The sequence below is a fragment of the Cyphomyrmex costatus genome, unplaced genomic scaffold (assembly GCF_001594065.2).
Source record: "Cyphomyrmex costatus isolate MS0001 unplaced genomic scaffold, Ccosl1.0 scaffold685, whole genome shotgun sequence".
NCBI lineage: Eukaryota > Metazoa > Arthropoda > Insecta > Hymenoptera > Formicidae > Cyphomyrmex > Cyphomyrmex costatus.
Window position 1 is genome coordinate 901,419 of NW_017280250.1, and position 24,027 is coordinate 925,445.

Below are 24,027 nucleotides of genomic sequence, written 5' to 3' on the forward strand. Positions count from 1 at the left end.
CTTACTGGAAAGCACCCAAGGATGAAATGATACTCGCGAGCGTTGCAAACAAGTAAAACTTGTTTAAACAGTAGTCACTGTTTAAATTTACCGTTCAGTGTGACGTAAGCTTGAACAAAGTCCCGATTGGCCTTTTCTGAAATATATGCACAAGAGCATATCCTTGTATTTATACTGTGGTCATATCTAACCGCGCGCTTGCATTTGGCGGTGGGCCGGGCGAATTTGGACACTTTTATAAATTAAAATCTCGTTAATTATTGTGAAAATTGTAAAATGGCAGAGGACTTTCCTTCTCAGTTTAGTCCATTCTACCCCTATGCGACAAAACTTTTCATTATTTCTCAAACATGCTGTATATATACATTAAACAAATTATATATATAATACAATGAATTTCTTGCATCGCGTCATCATATCAATAAAATTTTCATCAAATTTTCATTAAATTTTCGTCTCTTTGCAATCGTTTAACGACCTCGTCATATTTTTCTATCAGTCAGTTTCAGCCTGATAGATTCTGATGGTACAGATACCATACGCAAAATCATCTTAATCTTGTCTCTATTTTCGCACTCAATCTTGAAGTTTTTAATGAGCTACAAGGAAATAATATACGGCTGTAGTCATGATTTGCATCTAATTGCACGATTGATAACTCACCTGCGCCAACGTAAGAGATAACTGCGTTTCCGCGAGTCTCTGACCAATGCAGTTCCTCACGCCTACCGCAAATGGTACATTAGCACGTGTATCCTTTACTCCCTGGTATTTGAATGAATCTTCCCCCGTTCTGAGCCATCTTTCTGGCCAGAATTCATTAGGTCGTACATAATTATTCTCATCGCGGCCGCTTGAGTAAAGCGACAAGAGAATTAGATTCTAAAAAAAAGGAGAATCATCTCTTTTAATTAGTTATATTATCTAGTAACTCGTTCGATAGAGCGAATAATCTGCAAATGGCAATTTGCATTACAAATGCTTTCCGTTAACTCTACGCGATTATTATTTTTACCCCTTTCGGCACAAAGTAACCGCCAATTACGGAGTCCACTGGCAAAATTCTCGTAATGAATGGCGCAACAGGGTACAGTCTCAAGGTTTCCTTCCATACATGTCTCAATAATTGATGTTGCAGAAGATTTTCTAGTGACAAATCTTTGATTTCATCGAACAATCGATCTTGTAGCTCAGGTTGATTACTAAGTAATAGCAATACCCATTGCATGGTAATCGATGTCTGAATAAATAATCGTAGAATTACAATTTTGCTGTGCAAACATAATAGATATCTCACCGCTTTAATTATTAATATAAGGATAAAAAATATCAATTTCAATTGATTCAAATATAAAATTAACTTTTTCTCAAGCAGAATAACTTTTGACAAAGAAAGTTTTACAACACAAATATCAAATCATCGAATTCAAATAATTATATCCTTATACTAAGTTTTAAACTTATTTCTTTACGTCTTGTACTATATGTATTATATCTCGTAACTAGATACAAATAAAAAGAAATGATAATCCAATTTCAAATAAATTAAAAATATTTGAGAAGACAAAAAGATAAATTTTTTCATAGAAATTATCTTATATCAGGAAGGATTTATTTTAAAATTAGAAAACGTTTGATGCTTGTCTTTGTAAAATTTTGATAAATTTCAAAACATTTTATATATGTGTATAAATAAATGAAAAACGTACTGTGTCACCAGCAGCTATGACGAAATCGCAAATGATTCTGACTGCTTTATCTCCGCGAATATCATTATTTAAGATCATCTGCAGAATTCCGTCGTTGTCCGACAACTGAATCATTTCAGGCACCAGTTTGCGCACTTTTTCTAGCACGCTGTCAGCAGCTTTAACAAATTTGTTCCACACTGGCAACCTAAGCTTCATCGCTAACTTGGCTGGTAGCATTGAGAGACTTGAAGTATACGTGAAAATCTGGTGTAGTATCATAGCTATATCTTCTATGTCATAACGTAACCGCGGTTCGCAAACATGCCATTGCGAACCTATCATAGCCGCTAACATCACTATAAAAGGATATTGATCAACATCGCGCGTTGTTATCGCGAAAAATTATTAAAAACAATTTTACGTAGTCGACGAATACGAGTATAATGCATTAAATGATATAACGTTATTTAATAAAGTATATAATGTTAAATACTGCTATATAAAAAACTGTTTTTAATGGCTCTCGAAATTTACCCTCGATAGACCACTGATACAGCTCATGTTCCAGATTCGGTATTGTACGATCAGTTTGGCTATACGTTTTCCATTCCTTCGTAAGATTATCGGCTGCTTTCTGACAAGGTCCATAAAAAACCTTTGATCCAGATTTCAGCATTATTCGATTGAGGATTTTACGGTAATACCACCACTCTTCTCCCTCCCTATTCCAACAGCGCAATGTTTTTTTTTTTTCATTATTAAATGTATATTACAACAAAATGAATTATTTCGCTGAGAACAGAATTCAGACGAACGAAAAATGATTATTACAAAGTTACTAAATAAAATTAAAATTTCCATACAAAAGCATCTTATAAAACAAACGTTCCGGTTATTTCATGGATATACAATCTCATTGCTGATATCTATAGTTCTATCGGAATTTATAACAATTCTTTTCTTTAACATACCGGTGGGAGAACATCGTACGTACATGAAGAGCAGACCTCGGTTTTGCGCTCGCATTTCATTATACAACACCCAGGGTTCCGGCAAGAAGTGCTGCGGCGTGTTACCCGCAAGATCGGATAATATCTTACGATATTCAGCAGGCGAATTAACGAAAACACCCTGGACTGGTCCAATCTGTTCTCTAAACACTGGTCCAAGTTCTCGGTGTCTATTGTCCACGTATTCATGCAGTTTTTGTGGACCACCGGACCTCATCAGGGATAACGTTGTACCAATCAAGGGAAGACCTCGTGGCTCGGGTGGTTCCTTTCTTGTCGAAATTCCGAAATATTGCGCAAACGTTCGCGATAATACGGAGCTCTTTACCAAGCCTTGACTAGCGTTCCATGAAGGAGTAGCATCGTTATTATTTAATAATAAAAATCGCTGATCGGATCCAAGGATCGTTCCGCGCTTGATAAACGAAGCGTTAAAATCATTGCGGAAGTTCGTCGACCTTGCGAATCTTCGTAATGTTCTTGGTGTAGTGTTCATCTCTTCAGCGACACCAGGTATATAAGACCGAGATACAAATGTGCAGCTTCGCTGTCAACGAGAAATCAGATCGTGATCGTATCGAATCTAATATGCGATTCAGCGCTTCGCGATTCAGCAATTTTTTCTTCAAGTCAACGGAATTATTACAAGACAAATAATGTATGCAAACGAAGATAAGCAAGTTTTATAAAAAGAGAAAAGTAAACAAAAACATCAGTTTAACGCGACATGTAATCCTAATGTTTTGAAATACATGTAAATACAATATTGCTCGTTTAAATGTAATATAAGTTAAGTTCTTTGTTTTTCGAATGCTAAACAAGGCCTTATATCTGGAGTATGTATCACATAATATCCGGATATCCCACCGATATTTCTTCCCCTTTCAAACCATCTTAACATAACTCATTGGAAGGCGTGGTATAATCGAGAGATAAAAAGTGCAGTTAAGAAAACAGAATGATATAAGTAAAATAATATTATGTACGCGTGCACGGTCAAGTTTATAATTTTAAAATTAAGAAATATGATCAATATTACATGTTAATGAAATATTTATGATCAATATTACATGTAAATGAAATATTCTTCATTTACAAAATAGTTTTTATTTGATACCCAATATATGTATATAATGTGCTATAGAATATTCAATTTGTTAAAACAGATGCAAACATTAATTCATTATATTTTTTATTTAATTCGAGTATAGAAAAAACATTTGCTGTTAACAAAATTAAAATATAAATAAATAAAATGCGTATTTTCATATTAGAATTATTTTTTTTAAATAAATATTATGATAATGACGTCAAAGTTTAAATTTAGACAGTGCTAATAATATGTATCTTCTTTTTTTTAGTTTATAATCTTGAATTTTGTTTATACGCTCTCAATTAAAATTATATAATCTATAAAACTATTTGTGTTATTTTTAATATAACAAATATAAACGGCTCTGCAAAAAGAGATAGAGATGAACTCTCTCGCTCGAGCGAACGATTGCGTCGACGGATCTCAAAGTGCATGATAATGATAATGCATTATTCTTTAGTTTATTGTTTTTCAAACATACGTACAATTTTAGTTCATGTAATTTCAATTCGGTAATTTTTATTTTAAACAATTAAGTTTTGCTTTGTTTTTTAATTATACCGTAACTTCATTTAATTTGCAATCCATCTTTCCACAATCGCGATACGTTTGATTCACGTTGATTTAACTAAATTTAATTAAATAAATCTTACAGCAGCAAGCTAAATTTAGTTTGTCCGCGATAAAAAAAAATAAAGCGGTTCGAACCGGTTAGCAGTCCAAAAAGTTCGTTAAGGAAATAATACATAATAATAAATGTATACACACCGATATTTGATTTTAAATAGTTCCTCTTCTTATGTCGTTATATTATATTGTAATTGTCGAGCAACTGCACTTCATTCCAGGATTTTGTATTTGAAAACTGAGACTCGCGTAACTTCTTCGTGCTCTCCTCCTTCGTTATACCTCAGTGTCTGAAAGCTCGAGCTCCGTATGAACTCGCGTACGTGCCGATCTAACAAACTTATGCTTGATTCTCAGGGGTCAAACTGTCGAACTTGCTTGGTGAGCATCTCGATCCTCACTATCGCGCATGCGGCCTCCTGGTTGCCGGTCGCTGACAAACCGGCCGGAAGCAGTGCCGACCGGAAGCGGAGCGTAGTCGAGCAGTTCGAAATGACCTTCTGCCTTCCATGCGACTGAATTCGCAACAGGCTTGCAGCAGGAGATCGGGTACCGTTATCTGGAACTGCTCCGCCATTCTATCTTCTCGTCTTGAATTAGAGACGCGGTCAAATCCGCTTCCCGGGTTTCTATATAAAGCAATTAATTATCATTAATACACTAAGCATGCGTTTTTTTTTAAAGAGAAATTATTTCGCCGCGGTCAGCGTCAGCTGGAGTCGCGCGTTTAAATTTTCTTACACATACACTTTTTAAAGAATAAAAGCGACCAGATCAAGTACCGATCATTAACTTTTTTTTCTTAGAATGAAGATGTGAAAATTTTTTGTTTACTTATTACAATTTTTACTTTCCACATTTTCGAAAAATCTATTCCGAATTCTATAATACGTCCAGATACATTTAAAGCGTCTCATTTTTCCCCACGCAGAAAAAAGAAAAAAAAAACAGAATTCTTCTCAACACGAGAAACTTTAAATCGCTCTGCAGACTATAAAATACTACCTATAAGTAAGACGCAGATATCTGAATGTCAAAATAGCTGAGACGGTTCGTCGAGAGCATAGAGAGACACGTTGATTACATCCCGAGATATGCTAAGTTTATTCAAAATGAATCGGCTGAAGGTTTATGTCGTGCCTAATATACATTCCTGGGCCTGAAGATCCTTCGAGATTCGGATGCATATGATATATACTTGATAAACAAGATCCGCTCTCCTTCTTTTTCTCCGCTTCATCCTCTTCTATTTCGTTTCTAAAAAACAAATGGGAATGAGAGGATCATGACACATTTATAGCCTGATAACCATCCAGTAATTATTATTTCAAGCAACTTAAATTCCTCTTTTGTAAAAAGATTTGAGATAAAAGTTTCTTTACCTTGCGCTTAAATACATTATGGAATTCTTAATTCCATTCATTTCTTCCATTTTCTTATAATTGTTTTTTCCTTAATTTTATCTCTTTTGACACTTTAGGTGACTAATTATGACTGTTATATTATCGATTAATGCACTGGACTTTAATCCGGTTTTTTTTATCTTGATTTAACTAATTCTTCATATTTTTTTAGTTATAAGGCCCAGTTTTATCAATGTAATAAACTTTAATCTCCCTTTAACCTATACTGCGGTTACTTCTTTCTAATTCTAAGAATTAGAATTAGAAAAAAATAAACTAAGTTGAATTGAGACTAAAATTAATCTTACATTAATAAAGGAACCGAGTCTTAGAAAAAAGAAATCTTATTAGGATATAAATAATTCCTATTCTAGATTTAATTTTCATCACGTTTACGTTATAAAGTGATCATTATTCTTGTGATAAATATACAGTATAATGTGTTCAATAATTTTCTTTTTGAATTGGCATTAAAAAAACAGAGGACTTGAGAAACAATTTTTCTTCTCGAAATATTAGGTCTGTTTTATATTGCTATACTTTCTGAATTGGTGCACATGGTGCAGTAAGTTGAAGTGAAACAAACGTATATTTGTTTCACTTCAATTTATTGTATCGTTCGGAGAGTGCAGCAATAAAAAACAGACCTATATTTTACGTATAAAAATATACAATTAATTATAAAATAACAGATAAAATAACAGAGGTGAGAGCGTTGCATATTTACTATTCTTACATATACTTTAATGATATCTGTAGAAAAAATAATTTATTAAGTGTAAATTAAAAAAAATAAAAGATAACAATTACTAATTAATTTATCCTAGTTAATTAATTTACTAATTATTTTATGCTCCTCTACCCAGTGAGAAATGATAATGAAATCGATATCGAATTGATGTCGATTCAAAGTCGAAATCATTAATTCGACGTTGAATTGACATCGATTTGATTCCATTGTCATTTCTCCAGGGAATGGAAAGTTACTTTTTAAAAGTAACTAGTTACAGTTACTCGTTACCGAGTAAAAAATGTAACTAGTTACAGTTACAGTTATCGCTTTTTAAAAGTAACTCGTTACAGTTACCGTTACTTGAAAAATAACTTTTCGTTACTTTTCCGTTACTTTTTTAAAATCAATTTAAAAATGTACTTTTGCATTTTTTTTTATATGTAATACTGACAAATATATATATAGTTTTATTAAAAAAAAAAAAACAATGTAGAATGGCTCAAATAATAAATTAAATAAAAGTAAAATGAGAAGGGTTACGAGCCAAAAATGAAACAGTTTATTTCCGATAAGAACGACGATGACAATGTAATTAAATGTATAAATATATATTAGAACAACAACATGGATAAAACAAGATAAAAACAAACGACGTTTCCACACTTATTGTCATCGTCTTTTAAACTGTTTCGCTTTTGGGTTCGTAGCCCTTCTCATTTTACTATTATTTAATTTATTTTTTAATTTTTTTTAAACACAATTTTGTAATTCTAAAACCTGTAAAATATGCAGCAAACTGAAATATTTGTATGTCCTATGTATTACATAGAAGATAGAAGTGTAAAATAATTACTGAATCATACGGCCGAATATCTAAGGGCTTTCAAGTCTTATTGATAAGCGCTGTAAATAGCATGTATCCAATCGAACCGTGTTCAATCGTGTGCAAAGTAACGACAAAAGTAACTGTAAATTTCGTTACCGTTACCCAAAAAATGTAACTCGTTACCGTTACAGTTACCAAAAAAAGAAAGTAACGCAGTTACCAGTAAAGTTACCAAAAAAGTAACTTGTAACTGTAACTTCGTTACAAGTAACGAGTTACTTCCATTCCCTGCATTTCTCACTATAGGTAGTATCTCAAAGAAAAGAAGTTCGCAGGACACGAATGACCCAATAGTGTATATTAACTGTTAAAATCCAATAAATGCGAAATGGAACGAAAATAGAGAAGAAAAGAATTGTGCAAAATAAAAAAAGGAGACGCGCCATCGATGCGACCAACCTGTTTGACTCGCGTTAATACCGATATCACTTTAACGAACGCCATTTTATGCATATTAATGTCCGATATTACAGTTGCGTATTATCAAAGATAAAAGTAATAATATTTCACGCTTGATCGATCCTAAGAGCCGCTTTCTTCCACGTTTTTCTCCAAGAACCGTTCCCCAGCGGGAGGAAAGTACGATTCAAAGCCAAGTTTACTTCGCCGAGTATCGATATCTTCGTCTCGATATCGGAGTATCGATATCGCCCGCGACAGGCGCGGACCGCGCGACCTCTTTCCCACCTTTTTGTTCGTTGTACCCGTTTTGAAGACTCGGTAATTGTCGGCAATACAAATAATCCTCGTGCGCGATTAGCGGCGCGCGACACTTTTCGACGCGCCGCTCTTCGCACCGAATAGCGTCCATAGCCATCCATAGCATCGTGTGTGGCGTTATCGCGTCGTTATCAGCAACGAGGCATCTCTCAATCTATCCGTCGGATATCGGCTATCTTCGTCTTCTCTGGCCTTCTCACTCCAAGTTGTTTCGCGGCGACTTCGGCTGGCATTCCGCCACTTGTAGCAATTCGTGGGCCGACGTAGGCATTCGTAGGAATCGTAGGAATCATAGGTAATCGAGGAACGACGACGTCGCCGTACTTAACCCGAGGAGCTGCACTGTGTTGCACCTGCAGCACCTTCCTTTTTTTTTCTTTGATGCGCTTGTTCACTGTTGTTCACCGCGTATCCTAGGACTCCTGGGGTGCAAAAAGTGCGAGCGAATCGCGAAACTATTAAAAAAAAGAGATTCCCCTCCCAAGAAGCTTCTCGGACTGCATCGTTACTGAGCTGCCGTTTAGCGAAACTTACGAACTAAATACTGAATAAGAGAGATCGGACAAATCCAACTGTGATCTCTCCCTGAGATCTTCCTCTTGGAAACTCACACAGGAGTCTTTTAAGAAGGAAGATTTTTGGATCCTGCGATCCCGACGAACGTCATCAGTATTCTAAGACCGTATCTCTTTTCCTCCTCGACACGATGGATATCGACGCCGACACCTGTCTCAAGGAATGGAATGACTTGGCGCAGGACTACAAGGAACTCGAGGTGAGAATTCCTCGCCGTCTTAGGACGGAGCCGAAAAGGTTATGCCCCATCTCATCTGCATAATCGCATTGTTATCCTTGAATCATGCCGACTCTACAACAGAAGGGAGACGAAAAAAATCGCGGTTTTGTTGATTTTCGACGTCATGTGATGTCGCATGACCTTGATGATAAATCGATTACGCGCGAGCGACTTGTACTTATTACTTTTCGTTTAGCGTTAATTTGCTCTGATCGATTACCAATCCTGCATTTTAATAACCGCGAATGATGCTGCAGAATTTTAACAGTAATTGTGATTATTACTGCGCACACTCGCGATTTTCTGGATTATTTTGATAACTTGTGCAATGTTAGTACAGAGTTTTAGTATATGTTTAAAAGAAAAAAAATAAGTATGAAATTTTATATACTTGTATAAGGTAAAATGTGTCTAACTTGCATGAATATAAAAATACAAAAAATATATAATGTAATATGAAAAATAACAAGAATGAACAAAATCGTTATCAATTAGTCACAAATTAATCACAAATCAAATCATGTTTATGACCTTTAATCATTATTTTTTAACTGATCATCAAGATATATTAGAAAATATTAGGTACTTTTCATTTGGTAATACAAGTTAACACGTATCATTATTTTTTTTTTATATTTAGTGAAATAACAAAGATAGAATGACACGCTTTAACAAAAGATAGAAAGCATCTATTGATTGTTGTTGTGTTTTAAAGATATCTTATTTTTTTTACAGGTACTAAATAGAGAGTATCTTTTGAAATTAGAAGAAATTAGTGAACTGCAAGCAAAATGTGTCAAAGGTATCTCCCATCAGAAATACCGGATGGGTGTAATATCCAAGTCCTTAAAAAAGTAAGTCTAGCTTGTACATTTTTTTTTCAGAAGAATAATTCATAACTTTTAATTATATTAATTAATTAATGTTTGTATTTTTTAAATACGTGAATATATTTATAGCATTGGAAATATCTGCAATTGTTATTTAAATTAAGGTATCATATGCAGTATGACAATTTATATGATTTTTATATTTCTAGACTAAACACAAAAGAAACACAGGAAGAATTACAAAAATCCATGACAAGGAGAGAACAGCAGCTCAATGAGATTGAGCAAACATTACCTAAGTCAAACGGCATTTACTTACAAATTATTCTAGGCAGTGTCAATGTCTCCATATTAAATAAAAGTGACAAGTATGTTACCGCTAAGAATCATATTTGACATATCTTTTTTGGAGTGATTTCATAATAATTGTTTTTAGATTCAAGTATAAAGACGAATATGAGAAATTCAAATTAGTGCTATCGGTAATTGGATTTGTATTATCTGTATTAAACCTATTTACCAATATAAGGTAAGATATTATTATATATAATCAGCGTTGTATTTTCTATTTTAAGTTATATATTGTAATAAAATATTACATTTTTATTATTAATTTATATTACTAAATAAATATCTATATAATGTTTCAGGACCTTAGAACTTAGTTTTATGTTTCTCCTCGTTTGGTACTATTGCACATTAACGATAAGAGAAAGTATACTCAAGGTAAATGGATCAAGAATTAAAGGATGGTGGAGATTCCATCATTTTCTCTCGACAGTGATATCCGGTGTTCTACTAGTCTGGCCGAATACTGGACCATGGTACCAGTTTCGTAGTCAGTTCATGTGGTTCAACGTGTATATCAGTAAGTACTGCATAATTTCTGGCATATGTCACAAAAATCTAATAGTTAAATCGTTCATATCTAGAATTGAAATATAACTTACAACATTATATTTCTTTCCGAACTATGTATAACAACTAAACTTTCAACTAACATTTTTCAGGTGTAGTCCAGTATTTGCAATTTCGGTACCAACGTGGCGTTTTGTACCGGTTAAAAGCACTGGGTGAGAGGGACAACATGGACATTACTATTGAAGGATTCCATTCATGGATGTGGCGCGGTCTCTCATTTCTGCTGCCGTTCCTATTCGCTGGTTATTTGTTTCAACTTTATAACGCGTATACGTTATACGAACTAGCGTATCATCCAGAAGCAACATGGCACGTACCAGTGCTCAGCGCCATGTTCCTCGTACTATTTCTGGGTAATACTACCACCACCATCATGGTAATCCCGCAGAAACTCGTCAAGGATCGCGTTAAGGATCAACTGTTCGCTTTTAAACCCGATCGCAGGAAAGAAGGAAGGACACGCGATAAGGACAATAAAGATAAAAAGAGTGAGTGAAGGAAGAATTTTGAGTACTTCCAGCTGATGAAAAGTTCGACCTAATTACATGGAAAATAAATTGAAGAAAAAATTGTAAAGACAAGATAAAATGCGCTATAAAATGATGTTGGTGTTGGCTCTAAAATATAACAAACTATACTTTATTGCATTTAGCAATGGAAGTAATAACACGTATACACATACACACATACACGATGTGAATGACTTCGATCACAACTAAAGGAGTTTCCGCGTATTTTTATTTACTTTACTATTGGGTAAAGTCTATTGTCGAGTGTTCTCAAGAACGTTCTTTATACTCTTTGACCGTCCTAAAATAAACTTGCCTAATTCCAACAATAGGCTACTCAACGAATTTGACGAGTTAGTTTTTTTATATGAGAAAATGTATTAAAAAATATCATCTGTTTTTGAAAATATAGATTAAAAACCTCCATAGGCAGGAATTACGCACATTTATTTGAAATTGAATAGTTAATATATTAATATATTCATTATTATATATATATATATATATATGTTAATATATGACAAATTAAAATTAATTGAATAAATTAATTATAATTAATTAAAATTAACCTAATTTTTTTATTTATTTTATTCTCTTGTAAAAATATCTTTATCGTTTAAAATTTCTAATTAACCATTATTTGATATCAGGACAGTTTTGATGGATGAAAAGTTTAATTTCAGATTCATCACAATTTGTTCTGTTCCATTTCGAAACATCCTGCATATGGTACTCACTGGGTTCGAACATATGCATTTATTTTTGATTGAATTACTCAATATTATATATCTATCACTGGGTTCTATCATGACACGCAATATGATGCGCAAATATTGACTCAAATACAAACCGCGTTCGATAAGAATCTGTATTTACGGATAATTTATGTGTATATATATATATATATATATGTACACAAATACACACGACAAATGCATATGTACAGGCTGTTTTCTTGAAGTATTAGCGAAATTAAGAAAAATTATGCTCATCATATTTGACGAAATACTCTATGTATACACACACACATCTAAATTATGTAGTCATTCTACATGCAACATACATGAATATACATATAAATACATGTGATATCACGTTTATTTCGTATCAAATATCACGCAAAGTGCACCGAAGACGAATCGTGTATAATATAATTATGGCATATTTTGCTCCAAATGTATTTATTAAAATGTATTTACTCATGTGTAAATAAAAGTATACCGAGCTGCCTAATCCTACAACGAAAATTTGCAGTTAAAAGTTACATCGAGTTACTAATCCGAATTTTCTTTAACAAGTTCTCTTTCTTTTAACACTTCTATTTAGTTTATGTCACATGTGAGCATGAAAATGCATGTCTTGTTAAATATCGCGAATGATATTTTATTATAGATAACATAACAAATTAACGTAAAACGTACACATTGTATATATGTATATGTTGCATTTTATTATAGTTAAAAAGGTATATTTTTTAAAACAAGAATTAAGTGAAAGTGATCCATTTACACCAAGTGAGTCGATTTAATTGAAAAATTCTTATTTTTCTACTTCCTTTTTCTTTAGTATAATTTTAGATATAATCTTGCTTTCATCTAAAAAAAATTCTAAAGATGCTATTTTTCTATGAAAGTAATAAAAATACTTGATGGGTGAATCTCAATAAACCGTACATCAACTTTTAGATCCACCAAGTTCAAAGTGCAGATACTTGCTGGAGTAAAATTCAAACACATGGTAAAAGAAGATTAACGTATCGTGCAGATAGATATGAATCAATGAAAAGAACCGGCTAGAGTTGGCGACTATAGCTACGCCACTGTTTGAAAAAGCAATAGTTTAGTCATCGCAATCTACGACGCTTAGGTAAGCATAACCAGTTCACTTATCGGCGTTCTTCACGAGCGTGCACGTCGTATAGACTTTGCACATCCTATTATATTCTACTGTCTATACATTGAGGTGAACAGGTGCACATTGAGGAACCAAGATGCCGGTAAAGATCAATTGGCCCATGTTGACGGCAACGGTCTGCCCTAATATTGGTGGCTGGGTCGATAGCTACTTCGTTAAAAAAAATATCAGCTGGTACGAGGTGAGATGACATCATATGCAAATGCGTCGACGAAATTATGTTATTGTCGCGATATACTGCACGATACAAGAAATTAAAGAAAGCGCTATTTATTTAGAAGAATATTTTGTCGCTATGCACTTCTTCTGCAAAATCTAAATATAAATTCACGGAATTAAACGTTTGTAGGTGAAGGTCATTTGATATATGCACGAATCGATACGAGAGTAACTGGCGAAATGTAAATGTAGTATTACTTGGATCATTCGATCCACTTTGCTTCAATATGAAAAATATTTCGGCATATTTCGGACATATCTTGATCTACCTTCATTAAATCTTTATAACAGGAATTATGCAGGACTACTATTTATAATTACTTGCAATTATATTTCTTTATAATATATTGATATTTATAACAGTTTACAATTATAATTTTATTATACCTATATAATAAATATATATCATACATTATTTATATTTAGAAATATTTTAACTGCACGTTTTTATCTAAAAACTCTCGTAACTGTATTTATAGTCATGATTATGATAGCTTAGAGTTGTGTAATATTTATTTTTATAATTATAATTGTTCGTACATACACGATACATGCAAATTCCAACAAACAGATTTAAATAAGATACTTGTCTGTCACTGTGTTCATAATCAATAATAGTTATAGCAAATAATTTCGCGAATATCTATAGTCAATTCAATTACTTTCTTTAAGAATTTTTATAAAAATCTCTCTCGCGTTTAGAAAAGTAATAATTTAATATACCCTTTTTTATGGATGATGTGTGTTTCTATTATTTCATATCTTCTCTGTTTATATAATCTTCATATGTACAGTCTTTCAAAAAAAAGAACTACAAAACTTTGCAGGTTTACATCCATCTATAAAGAAAAAAATTTTATATAATAAATATACAGAATTTATGTATATAAGATTTGTCTTATCGACAATTTAAATACCAAGCTCATTTAATAGATTGCTCGATATAATAATTGAAGACCAAATGATTATGAATATCGATTGTTTGAATAATGAGCATTTAAAGAAATTTATGAATGGTCGCATTCAGAAGAAATCAGTGTTTAGGGGACACGCACACTTTCTGTAACCACACAGTAACCATAAAACCAATCACAGTCAAGAATTGTCAAAAACTTTCAGCTTTGATTGATCAATTTTCTTATGGTACATGTTACAGAAAGTGTATGCGGGCCTTTTTAGTGCTTTACGCTGATTATATTTTTAAATCTGGAAGAATATCCTATCTTAACGCAGAAAAAGTTCCAACAATTGCAAAATAAATATTCTGCTGAACACGATCATTCACTACAAAAAACTCAGTAATTATGTATAACTTGGTATAACTATAAATCTGTAATTATGCTTATGTAACTAGTGATTGAGGACACAGTCTATGATTTCGTGAGTATCGTTTTATAGGATATGTAAGAAGAAGATAGGTTTTTGCAAATATTCAAGAGAAAAACAGAAATCTTCTCTGGAATATTTATATTGCTAAGTAAGTGCCGATACGTTATTTCGGGATACTTTTATTTCGCTTACACAAAATCTCTTTTCGTGTGAGAGAGAAATAGGAGACTTAACTTAAAGAACGGCCAAGCAGCACTTCTATCTACCGCGGAAATGCTTAAGTGTGTTTACAATAAATTACACCTTACCGCTAGTGATATAATAACACGTAATATATCGCTTTTGTACGTATAGATGTGTCCGCCGCGCTTAATCCGTCATTCTTTTGTTCCAGTCGCTGAAAAAGCCGAAATATATCCCGCCGAATTGGGTATTCGGACCCGTGTGGACCACCATCTACTGTACACTGGGTTACTCGTCGTACCTTGTATGGCGAGACGGGGGTGGTTTCGAGGGAGCGGCCGTACCGCTCAGTGTCTACGGTCTTAATCTTGCTCTCAACTGGTCATGGACGCCGCTATTCTTCGAGACTCGTAACATAAAATTGGTATTACATCTGATTACATACACATACACACACACGCATACATACGTTAATCGTAAATCTCTGAGATCGTTCGAGTGTTTTTTTACAATTTTATCATAATTATACCATTTAATCAATTTTATTGCTACATTATTTATATTGGAAGATATCTACATAGATTCAAGATAAATTTTTTTGAGATTCACATCGCTTAAAATTAATCCTAATTAAATAAATAAGCGAAGAAAACCATAGGAGACAGTACTCGGTCAAAGCGAATGTTGATGCCTGATAATATTTTTGCGTAAATCTTACAATTTCCAAACAAACGGTGCGCTAATCATTTATCGGTTTTAAATCACAACAAATTTAAAAGTCCTTATTATTGAAAAATATATACAGGATGAGACAAATATATACATTTAAAACAGGTTACCTGAATAACTCGCTTGTTTTTAACAATAGAAGGAAAATTATCAAACAAAAAGTTGCTTGATTTCGAAGGGCACATAATGTGATGTCAATAATTGTTTTATAGGTGGAGGCGTAAAGGCAAAGATCAAATCTATTTTTTTACATAGAATGATGTGTATTTTTATTTACATTCTGATAGAGCATTTTAAGACGAATACAGTGACCTATAATTGAAGATCATTCAAGGTTACGCAAGCGGCAAGGTCAATAATGGAAAATAATTGAATGATCTTCAATTATAGGTCACTGTATTCGTCTTAAAATGCTCTATCAGAATGTAAATACAAAAACATATTATTCCATATAAAAAAATAGATTTGACCTTTGCCTATCCTTTACGCTTCCATCTACAAAACAACAATTACTCACCCTGTGTATAAAACTATGAAAATATTATAGTATACGTTGTACTATAGTATTTATCTAGTTTTACATATGTGATACTTTTTAAGAATAGGGGCCCTGTTATTTTTAGCTAAACTTGCAGAGTTCACTCTTTCTTTTTTCTTTTCACACTGGAGAGAAAAAGAAAGAATGAACTAAACTGAAACTGGAATATATACTGTCACAAATTAAATTAACAAGCAATTTAATAATATTGATGCTAATGATGATCTTAAAAAATTGTAAAGAATTTATTGCAAAAATATTATTCTAATCAGGACTCGAACCCTCCTTCTTTCTGTGAGGAGTATCTTACTAATTCTAATTCGTGAATAAATATGTGACTAGTGAAAACAGAGAAACTAAAAACTAATTTCTTTTTTCAGATAATTACGAAGAAGACAGCTTATATTTTTTTCAAATCGACTTGAATCCATATTTTTAGAAGTAAAGATTATATATAATCAATAAAACTTTACAAGAATATCTTTGTATAATATATAATCTACATTTTTAAAAATATGCAATAATTCCTAGTTAAATAAGACGATTTGGAAAAAAACAAGTTATCAATGATTTGCTCGAACGATCCCTGAATCTTAATGATTTCAGACCGAAACGAGTTTAGGGATTGCTTTGGATGCGATTAGATCCAACTTTTGCGAACTCATGTTTAACTGATTTGACGAAAAATAAATTTTATATTTATAATTATTTACTAGTACATTTTCAGTTTAATTTCCAAGATCAAAGTGGATCGAGAATGTGTATGTTCAGATTTTTTATACACGATCACAAAGAATAAACCTACAGTTTTATAAATCGCTTTTGAATTAATTGGGACATCATTAAGCGCTTTTGGAGCGATCATACAAAACTTCGTTTCGGTCGAAAATGTTATTAAGACTATCATTTTACATCCGTGCACAGGCTCTCTACGAAATTGCGGCGTTGTGGATCAGCACGGCGGCGGTTGGGGTCGTGTTCTACCACGTTAATCCCACTGCCGGCTATCTCATCATTCCCTACGTCATGTGGAACTCTCTCGCCGCTACATTTAATTATGTCATCTATCGGGATAACAAACAGCCTCCCGCTGTTGAGAAAGCCGAGGGAAAGAAGAACTAAGGAAATTTACGTAGCAAACGAATAGAGAAATGGGAAAATAGAGAGAGATACGGCAGTGCCGTGGACGTCTGCTTAGAAAGCCAGCTTTTGATGTTAAAAGAGCATTCCTCACGAGATTAATGCTAATGGTGGGCTTAACAAGTACTTTGAATAAGAGATTTGAATATAAAATCGAGTATTCACATATATGTCTGTTAAAAGAGACCTTTTATGAAAGCGATGAAAAGAGGATCACCGCAAAGTATTTCTATTAAAATCTATTGCTTTTGTTTTATATGTATTAGTATAACATCGAATATTATAATACTTTGTAGTAATGTTTTTTTCCCTTTTTTTCTATGTAAAGTTATTTAAGAAAAGATTATGTGCGAAAATACTCGTTATTCAAAGGCGTTGAAAAACTTGATATTCTTGCGTTAACATGAATAAGCCTAGCTTATCGATTGGCTGTTCTTTTTTGTCTTAAAAAAAATTGAGATAATTGAGTGCCCATCATTCACTTTCGTACATTCGTCATTATCGTTATGGACCACTTCAATCGTCGGGTTCGACGAGACGTGCCTTTGCATTGAACGCACAACGCCGATAGTATACACATGTTTATTGATCGATATACGAAATAAAGATCAGCTAACCGACCACGTGTACGTACATTATACAGTGTAATATCTTAAATGTACTATATATAAGCTTTAATAAATCATATAAAGTAACCTGGGAAAGGATGGATGGGAAACAGATGGTGTGGACAGGAGACTTTCATTTTCTTCACTGTCTACCCTATTCCGCGTGGAGCTACGAGAAGTCCTCTTTTGAATTAATTAGCCTTGGTAAAGTAATGTCAGCCGCAAATTTAGAGAACTCCCGCCTTCGTTTAAAGCTGTGATCCTGACATCAATTTCGCCTTTTGTACAGAATAGGGCAGAATATATTACAGAAGAGCGATATCGAGTACGATGATACGGGTGACTGCTCGAGCGGGATCTCTTCTAAGCGGCTATTGCCGCCGCATTCAGCTGCCATATTTCACAAGCGCTACGTGGGTTCGGTTGCGTAGATGTAGCCTTGTTGTTGTAGCACGTACAGCCGTTTCTCCACTGCCTCTTTATCTGAAATCAATGGTAAAATAATCTAATTTTATTTGTAATTATAAATGAGCGAAAAAAAGTAATAGATATCTTATACAATGTGTAAAACTGTAATTGATAAGTTAAATTGGCAAATAAATATTAAGTTAATGTACAAAGGTGTTTTTAACATTAAAATAAAATTTTAAATATATATAAGCTGAAAAAGAAGTTACATGAATTATTAGAAATAAGAGATGATATTTATATTCCTATCGAAGATAGATTTTTTCATAAAAAAAAACTAACAGATTTTTTTGCGATTCAACGAAGATTAATCAGAGCGAAGACAATACATACATTTGATAAGTAGAGCTCGGTCCTGACTATGGCTGACGTGTTGTGCTAACGAATGCAATAATATCTGCGCCGTATGATATCGTTGGAAACATTCACCGCCTTTTCCGAATAGCTCGTCCAATGCCGCGGATTGACACTGTAAAAGCGTAAATAATAGCATTAAATACTTCGAATATATCATATCAGTAGACATTGCAATCGTTTTTAATCGTCAAAAATATAACATCGATGTATATTCAGCCTCAGGATAAAGAAATCAGAGGGGCGATAAGCGTAATTAAAAGAAATATAGAATTATTTTTTATACCATGTGAATCGCATGATTATACAGTATCTTGTCCGCCGTAGCTCCTGTTTGACGAAGAAGCCCCACGCTATTTAGCTGCTTGCATTCCGTCAAACACGACTTGAACTTCTCGTTCATGGTACTAACAACTATATTTAAAAAAAAAAACAATTTAAATTAAATATAGTTTATAGACAACTCGTATATCAATTAAGTTTAATTAGACAAATTATATGTGTAAAGTGATGACTGTTGCAATGCATGTTTAAAGAATATTCTTAATGATAATATAAAATTTACCATCTTTCACAGTGGCTGTTGGTTGCAGCCTTCCTGCTTTGAGTTCCTGAGTAGCCAAATTCAAACCAGAGCTAAGCCACTGAAGAGCTCGTACCAGAAGGATGACCTGCTCGGCACGTTTTCTAGTAGCCGCATTGCCAGCCTGTTCGATGCTGCCGAGAGGCGCCGGTTGTTCGATGTTGCCGAGCGGGCCAGCTCTGGATCTGGCAACTTCGCATACGCATTCGCACAATGCCACGACAAAATTCAATTTGGCTAGAATCTCGTTGTGCTCACGCTCCATAAGTGTCTCCTCCGGTAGCTCCGGCGCAATAAACGTTAACGGACGATCTTCGATTGTCGTCGGAGGTATATCCGGAAACAGACTTTGGAAACTACCGGCTTCTATAAACGAGATTGATAATTAACAATCAATAAATTGATTTATTGAAAGAAAATATATAAATGAATTGTAGAGAAAAGACAGTTTTCTCTTTTCGTACTTATCTAATACGATTTTCGAACAAAATATATCAATTAAAGCGACATTATTAGATTATCAGATTATGGGTTAGTGATTCTACTATAAATACAATATTCTGCATAGCTCTGATGTTAAACTTTTGGTAATGGCCAAAAAATTACCAGATATTTCCGGAAGAGTGACAGCCCTTGTACCGAAGGGTATGACAGGTGAATGTCTAAGAGTATTGTTGTTGTCTTGAAAAGCTCGCGAAGTAGGAGAGCCAAGCACTGCTAGCGGACCTGTGAGCAACGGCGAAGATGCGCTGTTATTACCCGTGGAACGCCGTAATGGTGAAGTTCCGCTCGGCGTGTGTGAGTGTCTCGCTACAGGGCTAACTTGCCATGTATTGGGCGGTGGCGGAGTCTCGCTCAACCTAATTATTAATACATTAGCTTTAATCTTCTGGGTTCGTTTTATTATTTCCAAAACCTTTAATAACATTGGTTTTTATTAATAAAGTTATTTCTCTTTTTTTCTTCTAAAACCTAATTATTTTATTATAATTTAAGGAAAGTAACAATTCTATAATTTAAATTATCTAAGAAAAAGGAAAAAATCTTTGAATTTGAACTCGTTCGAGGACATACCTTCTGCCGGGCGGAGTGCCGATGACAAACTGCACACTAGGTGGACTTAGGGAGCCAATACTTGGTGGATGATTTCTGTGAGAGTCCACGCTACGTTTCATGCTGATTGGTTGTGAACGAGGCACAACACTGCTGCTGCCAGAACGGGCAGCATTTGTCGAGGGAGATTGTGGTGGTTGCTGAACCACTGCGTTTCGTTGACATGGAACGGGAATCGGTTCAGAAATCGGTAAATAACATGGTCTGGGTGGACTGATGGCTTCCCTGCTCGTCTGCCTAGTATACCTAATGGATAATCATAAAACTCATTAAAAATTTGATTCAAATTAATATATCCAAGAAGTATTAAAACATTACATACTCGCCCAATTTCGATAAACATGGCCGAGGTGGACTAACAGCTTCTCTACTCACTTGTTTGGTATACCTAAGAAATAATTAAATGAATGTAAGACAACTTCATTCTAATAAAATATTTTATTGTATATCTAAATAAAATAAAAATAAAGATATAAAAATATTTAAAAATTACGAAATCAATCTTATAAAGGATATTTTAAACTCGGTATTTTTCTCCCGATTGTTAAAAATTTTGTATAATTTTTACTAATTTTCTTTTATGTTCGTTTTTTTAGATCATCATCTAATATGTATATTTACTTGACTGGCGGATTATTGTCAGTATCGCTACTGATGTCGCTCGGCACAAGGACAAAATCATCTTCGGGACTAGAGCAAGGAGTCTCCGTCGTTTCGGGCTCCAGTCTATTGACAATCGGCGTTCCTTCCTCAATCGGAATTGCCATTGTCCCTGGTGACGCCGGCAATTCGGTAGGCACGGGGCTTGGATTTGGACTCTCTCGGACACCCGTGAGGAATGGGTGACCAAAGAAGTGATCAAAATCCATGCGGTCAGTCGCTTCACGCCTCAGCAAGCCCATCAAGAGATTCGTTAGTTCAGGTGATGTTCCAGGTGGTATACTAAAAAAAAAGAGAGAATATATCATACTTTTTCTTCTACATTATTTTTTACTATAATTGTTTTCTTCTTAATGGAAAATTAAAAAAAAATAAGGATTTTAAAATAGACCAAGTTAAAAAATTAGAAAAAGCTAGTATGATTAAATTATGTGATATATGACGCAATAAAGAATTCTATAAAAATATTCTATAAAAAATTTTCTACTTATCAAAGTTATATTTCAATATATAATTAAGAATTATTTCCATCCAATTTCAATATAAATTATATAAATTGACATAAAAGATAAAAAACTTTTGTTAGACATCTCTGTACCTAGGAACAAGATTCACAGTGTTTTCATAGATCGACTTAAGTGCATGAGGATTATTTGCGGGATGTGGTGCCTTCCCAGTAAGACACTGATATAATATAGTCCCAACGGACCACAGATCTGCCTTGGCGTCATATTGAAGAGACATGATAACTTCGGGTGCCATGTACATTGGCGAGCCACACAAAGTCGCAGCCATTACGCCCTCCTGCAGGAACCTAGCAAAACCAAAATCCGCTGAAACAAAAAGAAATGTATTAATATCATTTATTCAGAGAGAAATCAATCTTAAGAAAGAATAAAAAGTAAAGAAATATTCTTACCTATCTTCAGTGTTATTTCATGTGGCTGTGGACAGGCTTTACCACAGTTGTGATTCAATAGGATATTCTGTGGCTTCAGATCTCTGTGGACGATACCTTTGGCGTGCAATACTTTCATCGCACGGACCAACTGCTTGAGAAACAGTCGGATGGTATCCTCGGAAAGAGTACCTTTTGCTATTACGAAAGATACGAATTATTTATACATTAAATCCCTAGTTATTCTATAATACATTAAAATTTTATAATATTATATTCATCTTATTCAAATATTGTTCAATTTTTAAAAATTTGTGTCTGCTCACCATTTAAATAATCTCCCAAATCACCACCGTTGCAATACTCCATAACCAGGAAGACATTATGATTAGATTCCTATATCAAAAGGACATTAATTTTAATAATTTCATCATAATATACAGTTTCTGTAAAGATAATGGTCTCACCTTACAATCGTATAATGCAACAACGTTTTCATGATGTAGTTTAGTTAATGCCTATAAGATAAAACACATATAATTTTAATATAGCAAAAATATCATACACATAATATTATACAATATATTATAGGAAACATAATTTTTTAATATATTTCTCATTTTTCTCCCTATATTTATAAACTTTTAAAATTTATGAGCAAAAAGGACATACTTTTAAGATTTTGATCTCCTTTTTCAGTAAGTCTTGCGATTTAGCCAAAGTCTTCTTTGTGATGCTCTTGATAGCTACTACAAGATTTGGTTTCTGCAAAATATAAAAATAGATACTATTATTATTATTATTCAGTATTAATGTAGTAAAAATTATTAAATTCTATAATAAAATTAATCAATCTAAATTAATTTTAAAAAGATTAATTCAAATTAAATTTCAAAATATCAGAATATATATTTCAAAGCTAAAAAGTTTAATAGATGTCACAAAAAATAACATTTTATAAAGAAATCTCACAAGTAGGTTCCTTTAAGATAATAAAATAATAAAGTTCTATATTAAAAAAATCTCAAAAACTTCTAATAGGTATTATATTCCTATTAATTAAAGGAAACAAAGATACCTTGTGTTCATGATGCCAGAAATCACTACAAGATCTCAAATACCGAAAGAATTAATAAACCATATTTAAATAATTCAATCAGATGACCAATATAATTGATCAATTATTTCTCTGTATGAGATCTTGGACTGATTTCTAGCATTGTGGATACAACATTTAAAGAAAATTCCTGTATTCTACAGTATTGCACTACATTATCTATCTTAATAAAGTTTTACAAAGAATTATATTTATTTTACAAAAAAGTTTCAGAAAGACTTACAAGGCTATTAGAACAATGGAATCTACAAAGAAGTGCATTTAATATATCTAAGAACAAAATGCGTATACACACATATGCATTGTTTATTGAAACATATATATGTTCATCTATAAATATATTTCAGACGATAATTTTTAGTGAGAATCAATCAATCTGTTTTCATAAGAAACATGAGGTAAGAATTAGATGTTACTCACTTTGCGATGCCTGCCTCTGAAGACCACGGCAAAGGCACCGGTGCCGATTAGGTCCTTAGGGTTGTATTCGTAGTCGCCGAGGATTTCCATCTCTCTCGTTCGACGGGTGATCTTTACCGACGTGTTGAAGTCCGCGGTTTACTAACAACACGAGGATGCATCGCCTATGATCAGAAATCGATACGTCGCCTTGCTGTTGTCTGCTCCAAAATGACACGATGTCTTGTCACACAGCTTCGAAAGATCTACATCTCATCCGTCATTGTGTCCGCAGGATCGCCCTCAATTGTGACGTCGACTTCTGCGATTTTAGAAACGCAACGCAGAGACAGGCACGGGAGTGTAACAGAGCGGACCAGAAGGGTTGACAGACACGTCCGAAAACAGGACACCCTTCAGAGAGGGGATACACTCTGGTTACGCGTTGCACGCTCCACCTCGACATTGACGCAATCGTCCGACCGTCGAGGGAGCGACGGAACGTCGGACATCGTCGCGAATGGCGCAACGATCGCTTGCGCGCATGACGTTGATC

At 33.7% G+C, this 24,027-nt stretch overlaps 4 protein-coding genes across 5 annotated transcripts; 2 read left to right on the forward strand and 2 right to left on the reverse strand.

Annotated features, from left to right (window-relative positions):
• Positions 1-482: 482 nt before the first annotated feature.
• Positions 483-4,588, reverse strand: sad (Cytochrome P450 family protein sad). The gene is made up of 7 exons (XM_018547768.1): positions 4,563-4,588; positions 2,686-3,248; positions 2,226-2,413; positions 1,710-2,047; positions 1,016-1,240; positions 664-882; positions 483-599 (listed from the first exon to the last, which is right to left on the reverse strand). Exons 2-7 carry the CDS (start codon positions 3,195-3,197, stop codon positions 483-485), a joined length of 1,599 nt encoding a protein of 532 aa, XP_018403270.1. The 5' UTR covers positions 3,198-3,248; positions 4,563-4,588.
• A 3,874-nt stretch (positions 4,589-8,462) lies between these two features.
• Positions 8,463-11,657, forward strand: LOC108780179 (transmembrane protein 120 homolog). The gene is made up of 6 exons (XM_018547806.1): positions 8,463-8,938; positions 9,695-9,813; positions 9,999-10,157; positions 10,226-10,318; positions 10,440-10,657; positions 10,800-11,657. Exons 1-6 carry the CDS (start codon positions 8,870-8,872, stop codon positions 11,204-11,206), a joined length of 1,065 nt encoding a protein of 354 aa, XP_018403308.1. The 5' UTR covers positions 8,463-8,869; the 3' UTR covers positions 11,207-11,657.
• Positions 11,658-12,915: 1,258 nt separating this feature from the next.
• Tspo (Translocator protein) lies at positions 12,916-17,539 on the forward strand. 2 transcript variants are annotated; one of them, XM_018547808.1, is made up of 4 exons: positions 12,916-13,085; positions 13,190-13,314; positions 15,076-15,288; positions 17,056-17,539. In XM_018547808.1, the coding sequence occupies exons 2-4, from the start codon at positions 13,210-13,212 to the stop codon at positions 17,251-17,253; spliced, it is 516 nt and encodes a 171-aa protein (XP_018403310.1). In that variant the 5' UTR covers positions 12,916-13,085; positions 13,190-13,209; the 3' UTR covers positions 17,254-17,539. The 2 variants fall into 2 exon arrangements, with proteins under 2 accessions (XP_018403310.1, XP_018403309.1); XM_018547807.1 differs by lacking the exon at positions 12,916-13,085 and having other exon boundaries at positions 13,100-13,314.
• A 20-nt stretch (positions 17,540-17,559) lies between these two features.
• Positions 17,560-23,898, reverse strand: Atg1 (serine/threonine-protein kinase unc-51-like protein Atg1). Its single transcript, XM_018547809.1, has 14 exons — positions 23,493-23,898; positions 22,628-22,720; positions 22,423-22,473; positions 22,282-22,351; positions 21,977-22,153; positions 21,656-21,890; positions 21,019-21,339; positions 20,720-20,785; positions 20,359-20,643; positions 19,891-20,144; positions 19,267-19,650; positions 18,988-19,115; positions 18,681-18,816; positions 17,560-18,362 (listed from the first exon to the last, which is right to left on the reverse strand). The coding sequence occupies exons 1-14, from the start codon at positions 23,580-23,582 to the stop codon at positions 18,289-18,291; spliced, it is 2,364 nt and encodes a 787-aa protein (XP_018403311.1). The 5' UTR covers positions 23,583-23,898; the 3' UTR covers positions 17,560-18,288.
• Positions 23,899-24,027: the final 129 nt, after the last annotated feature.

Coding starts and splice junctions, on each gene's coding strand:
- sad (XM_018547768.1), bottom strand. CDS start 3,197: ATGAACACTACACCAAGAACATTACGAAGATTCGCAAGGTCGACGAAC. Junction 2,414..2,685: donor AACCGAGGTCTGCTCTTCAT/GTACGTACGATG, acceptor CTGTTGGAATAG/GGAGGGAGAAGAGTGGTGGT. Junction 600..663: donor TATCTCTTACGTTGGCGCAG/GTGAGTTATCAA, acceptor ATTTCCTTGTAG/CTCATTAAAAACTTCAAGAT.
- LOC108780179 (XM_018547806.1), top strand. CDS start 8,870: ATGGATATCGACGCCGACACCTGTCTCAAGGAATGGAATGACTTGGCG. Junction 10,158..10,225: donor ATATTAAATAAAAGTGACAA/GTATGTTACCGC, acceptor AATTGTTTTTAG/ATTCAAGTATAAAGACGAAT. Junction 10,319..10,439: donor AACCTATTTACCAATATAAG/GTAAGATATTAT, acceptor ATAATGTTTCAG/GACCTTAGAACTTAGTTTTA.
- Tspo (XM_018547808.1), top strand. CDS start 13,210: ATGCCGGTAAAGATCAATTGGCCCATGTTGACGGCAACGGTCTGCCCT. Junction 13,315..15,075: donor AAAATATCAGCTGGTACGAG/GTGAGATGACAT, acceptor CTTTTGTTCCAG/TCGCTGAAAAAGCCGAAATA. Junction 15,289..17,055: donor AGACTCGTAACATAAAATTG/GTATTACATCTG, acceptor ATCCGTGCACAG/GCTCTCTACGAAATTGCGGC.
- Atg1 (XM_018547809.1), bottom strand. CDS start 23,582: ATGGAAATCCTCGGCGACTACGAATACAACCCTAAGGACCTAATCGGC. Junction 22,721..23,492: donor TCAGAGGCAGGCATCGCAAA/GTGAGTAACATC, acceptor TATATTTTGCAG/AAACCAAATCTTGTAGTAGC. Junction 18,817..18,987: donor ATAATCATGCGATTCACATG/GTATAAAAAATA, acceptor ACGCTTTTACAG/TGTCAATCCGCGGCATTGGA.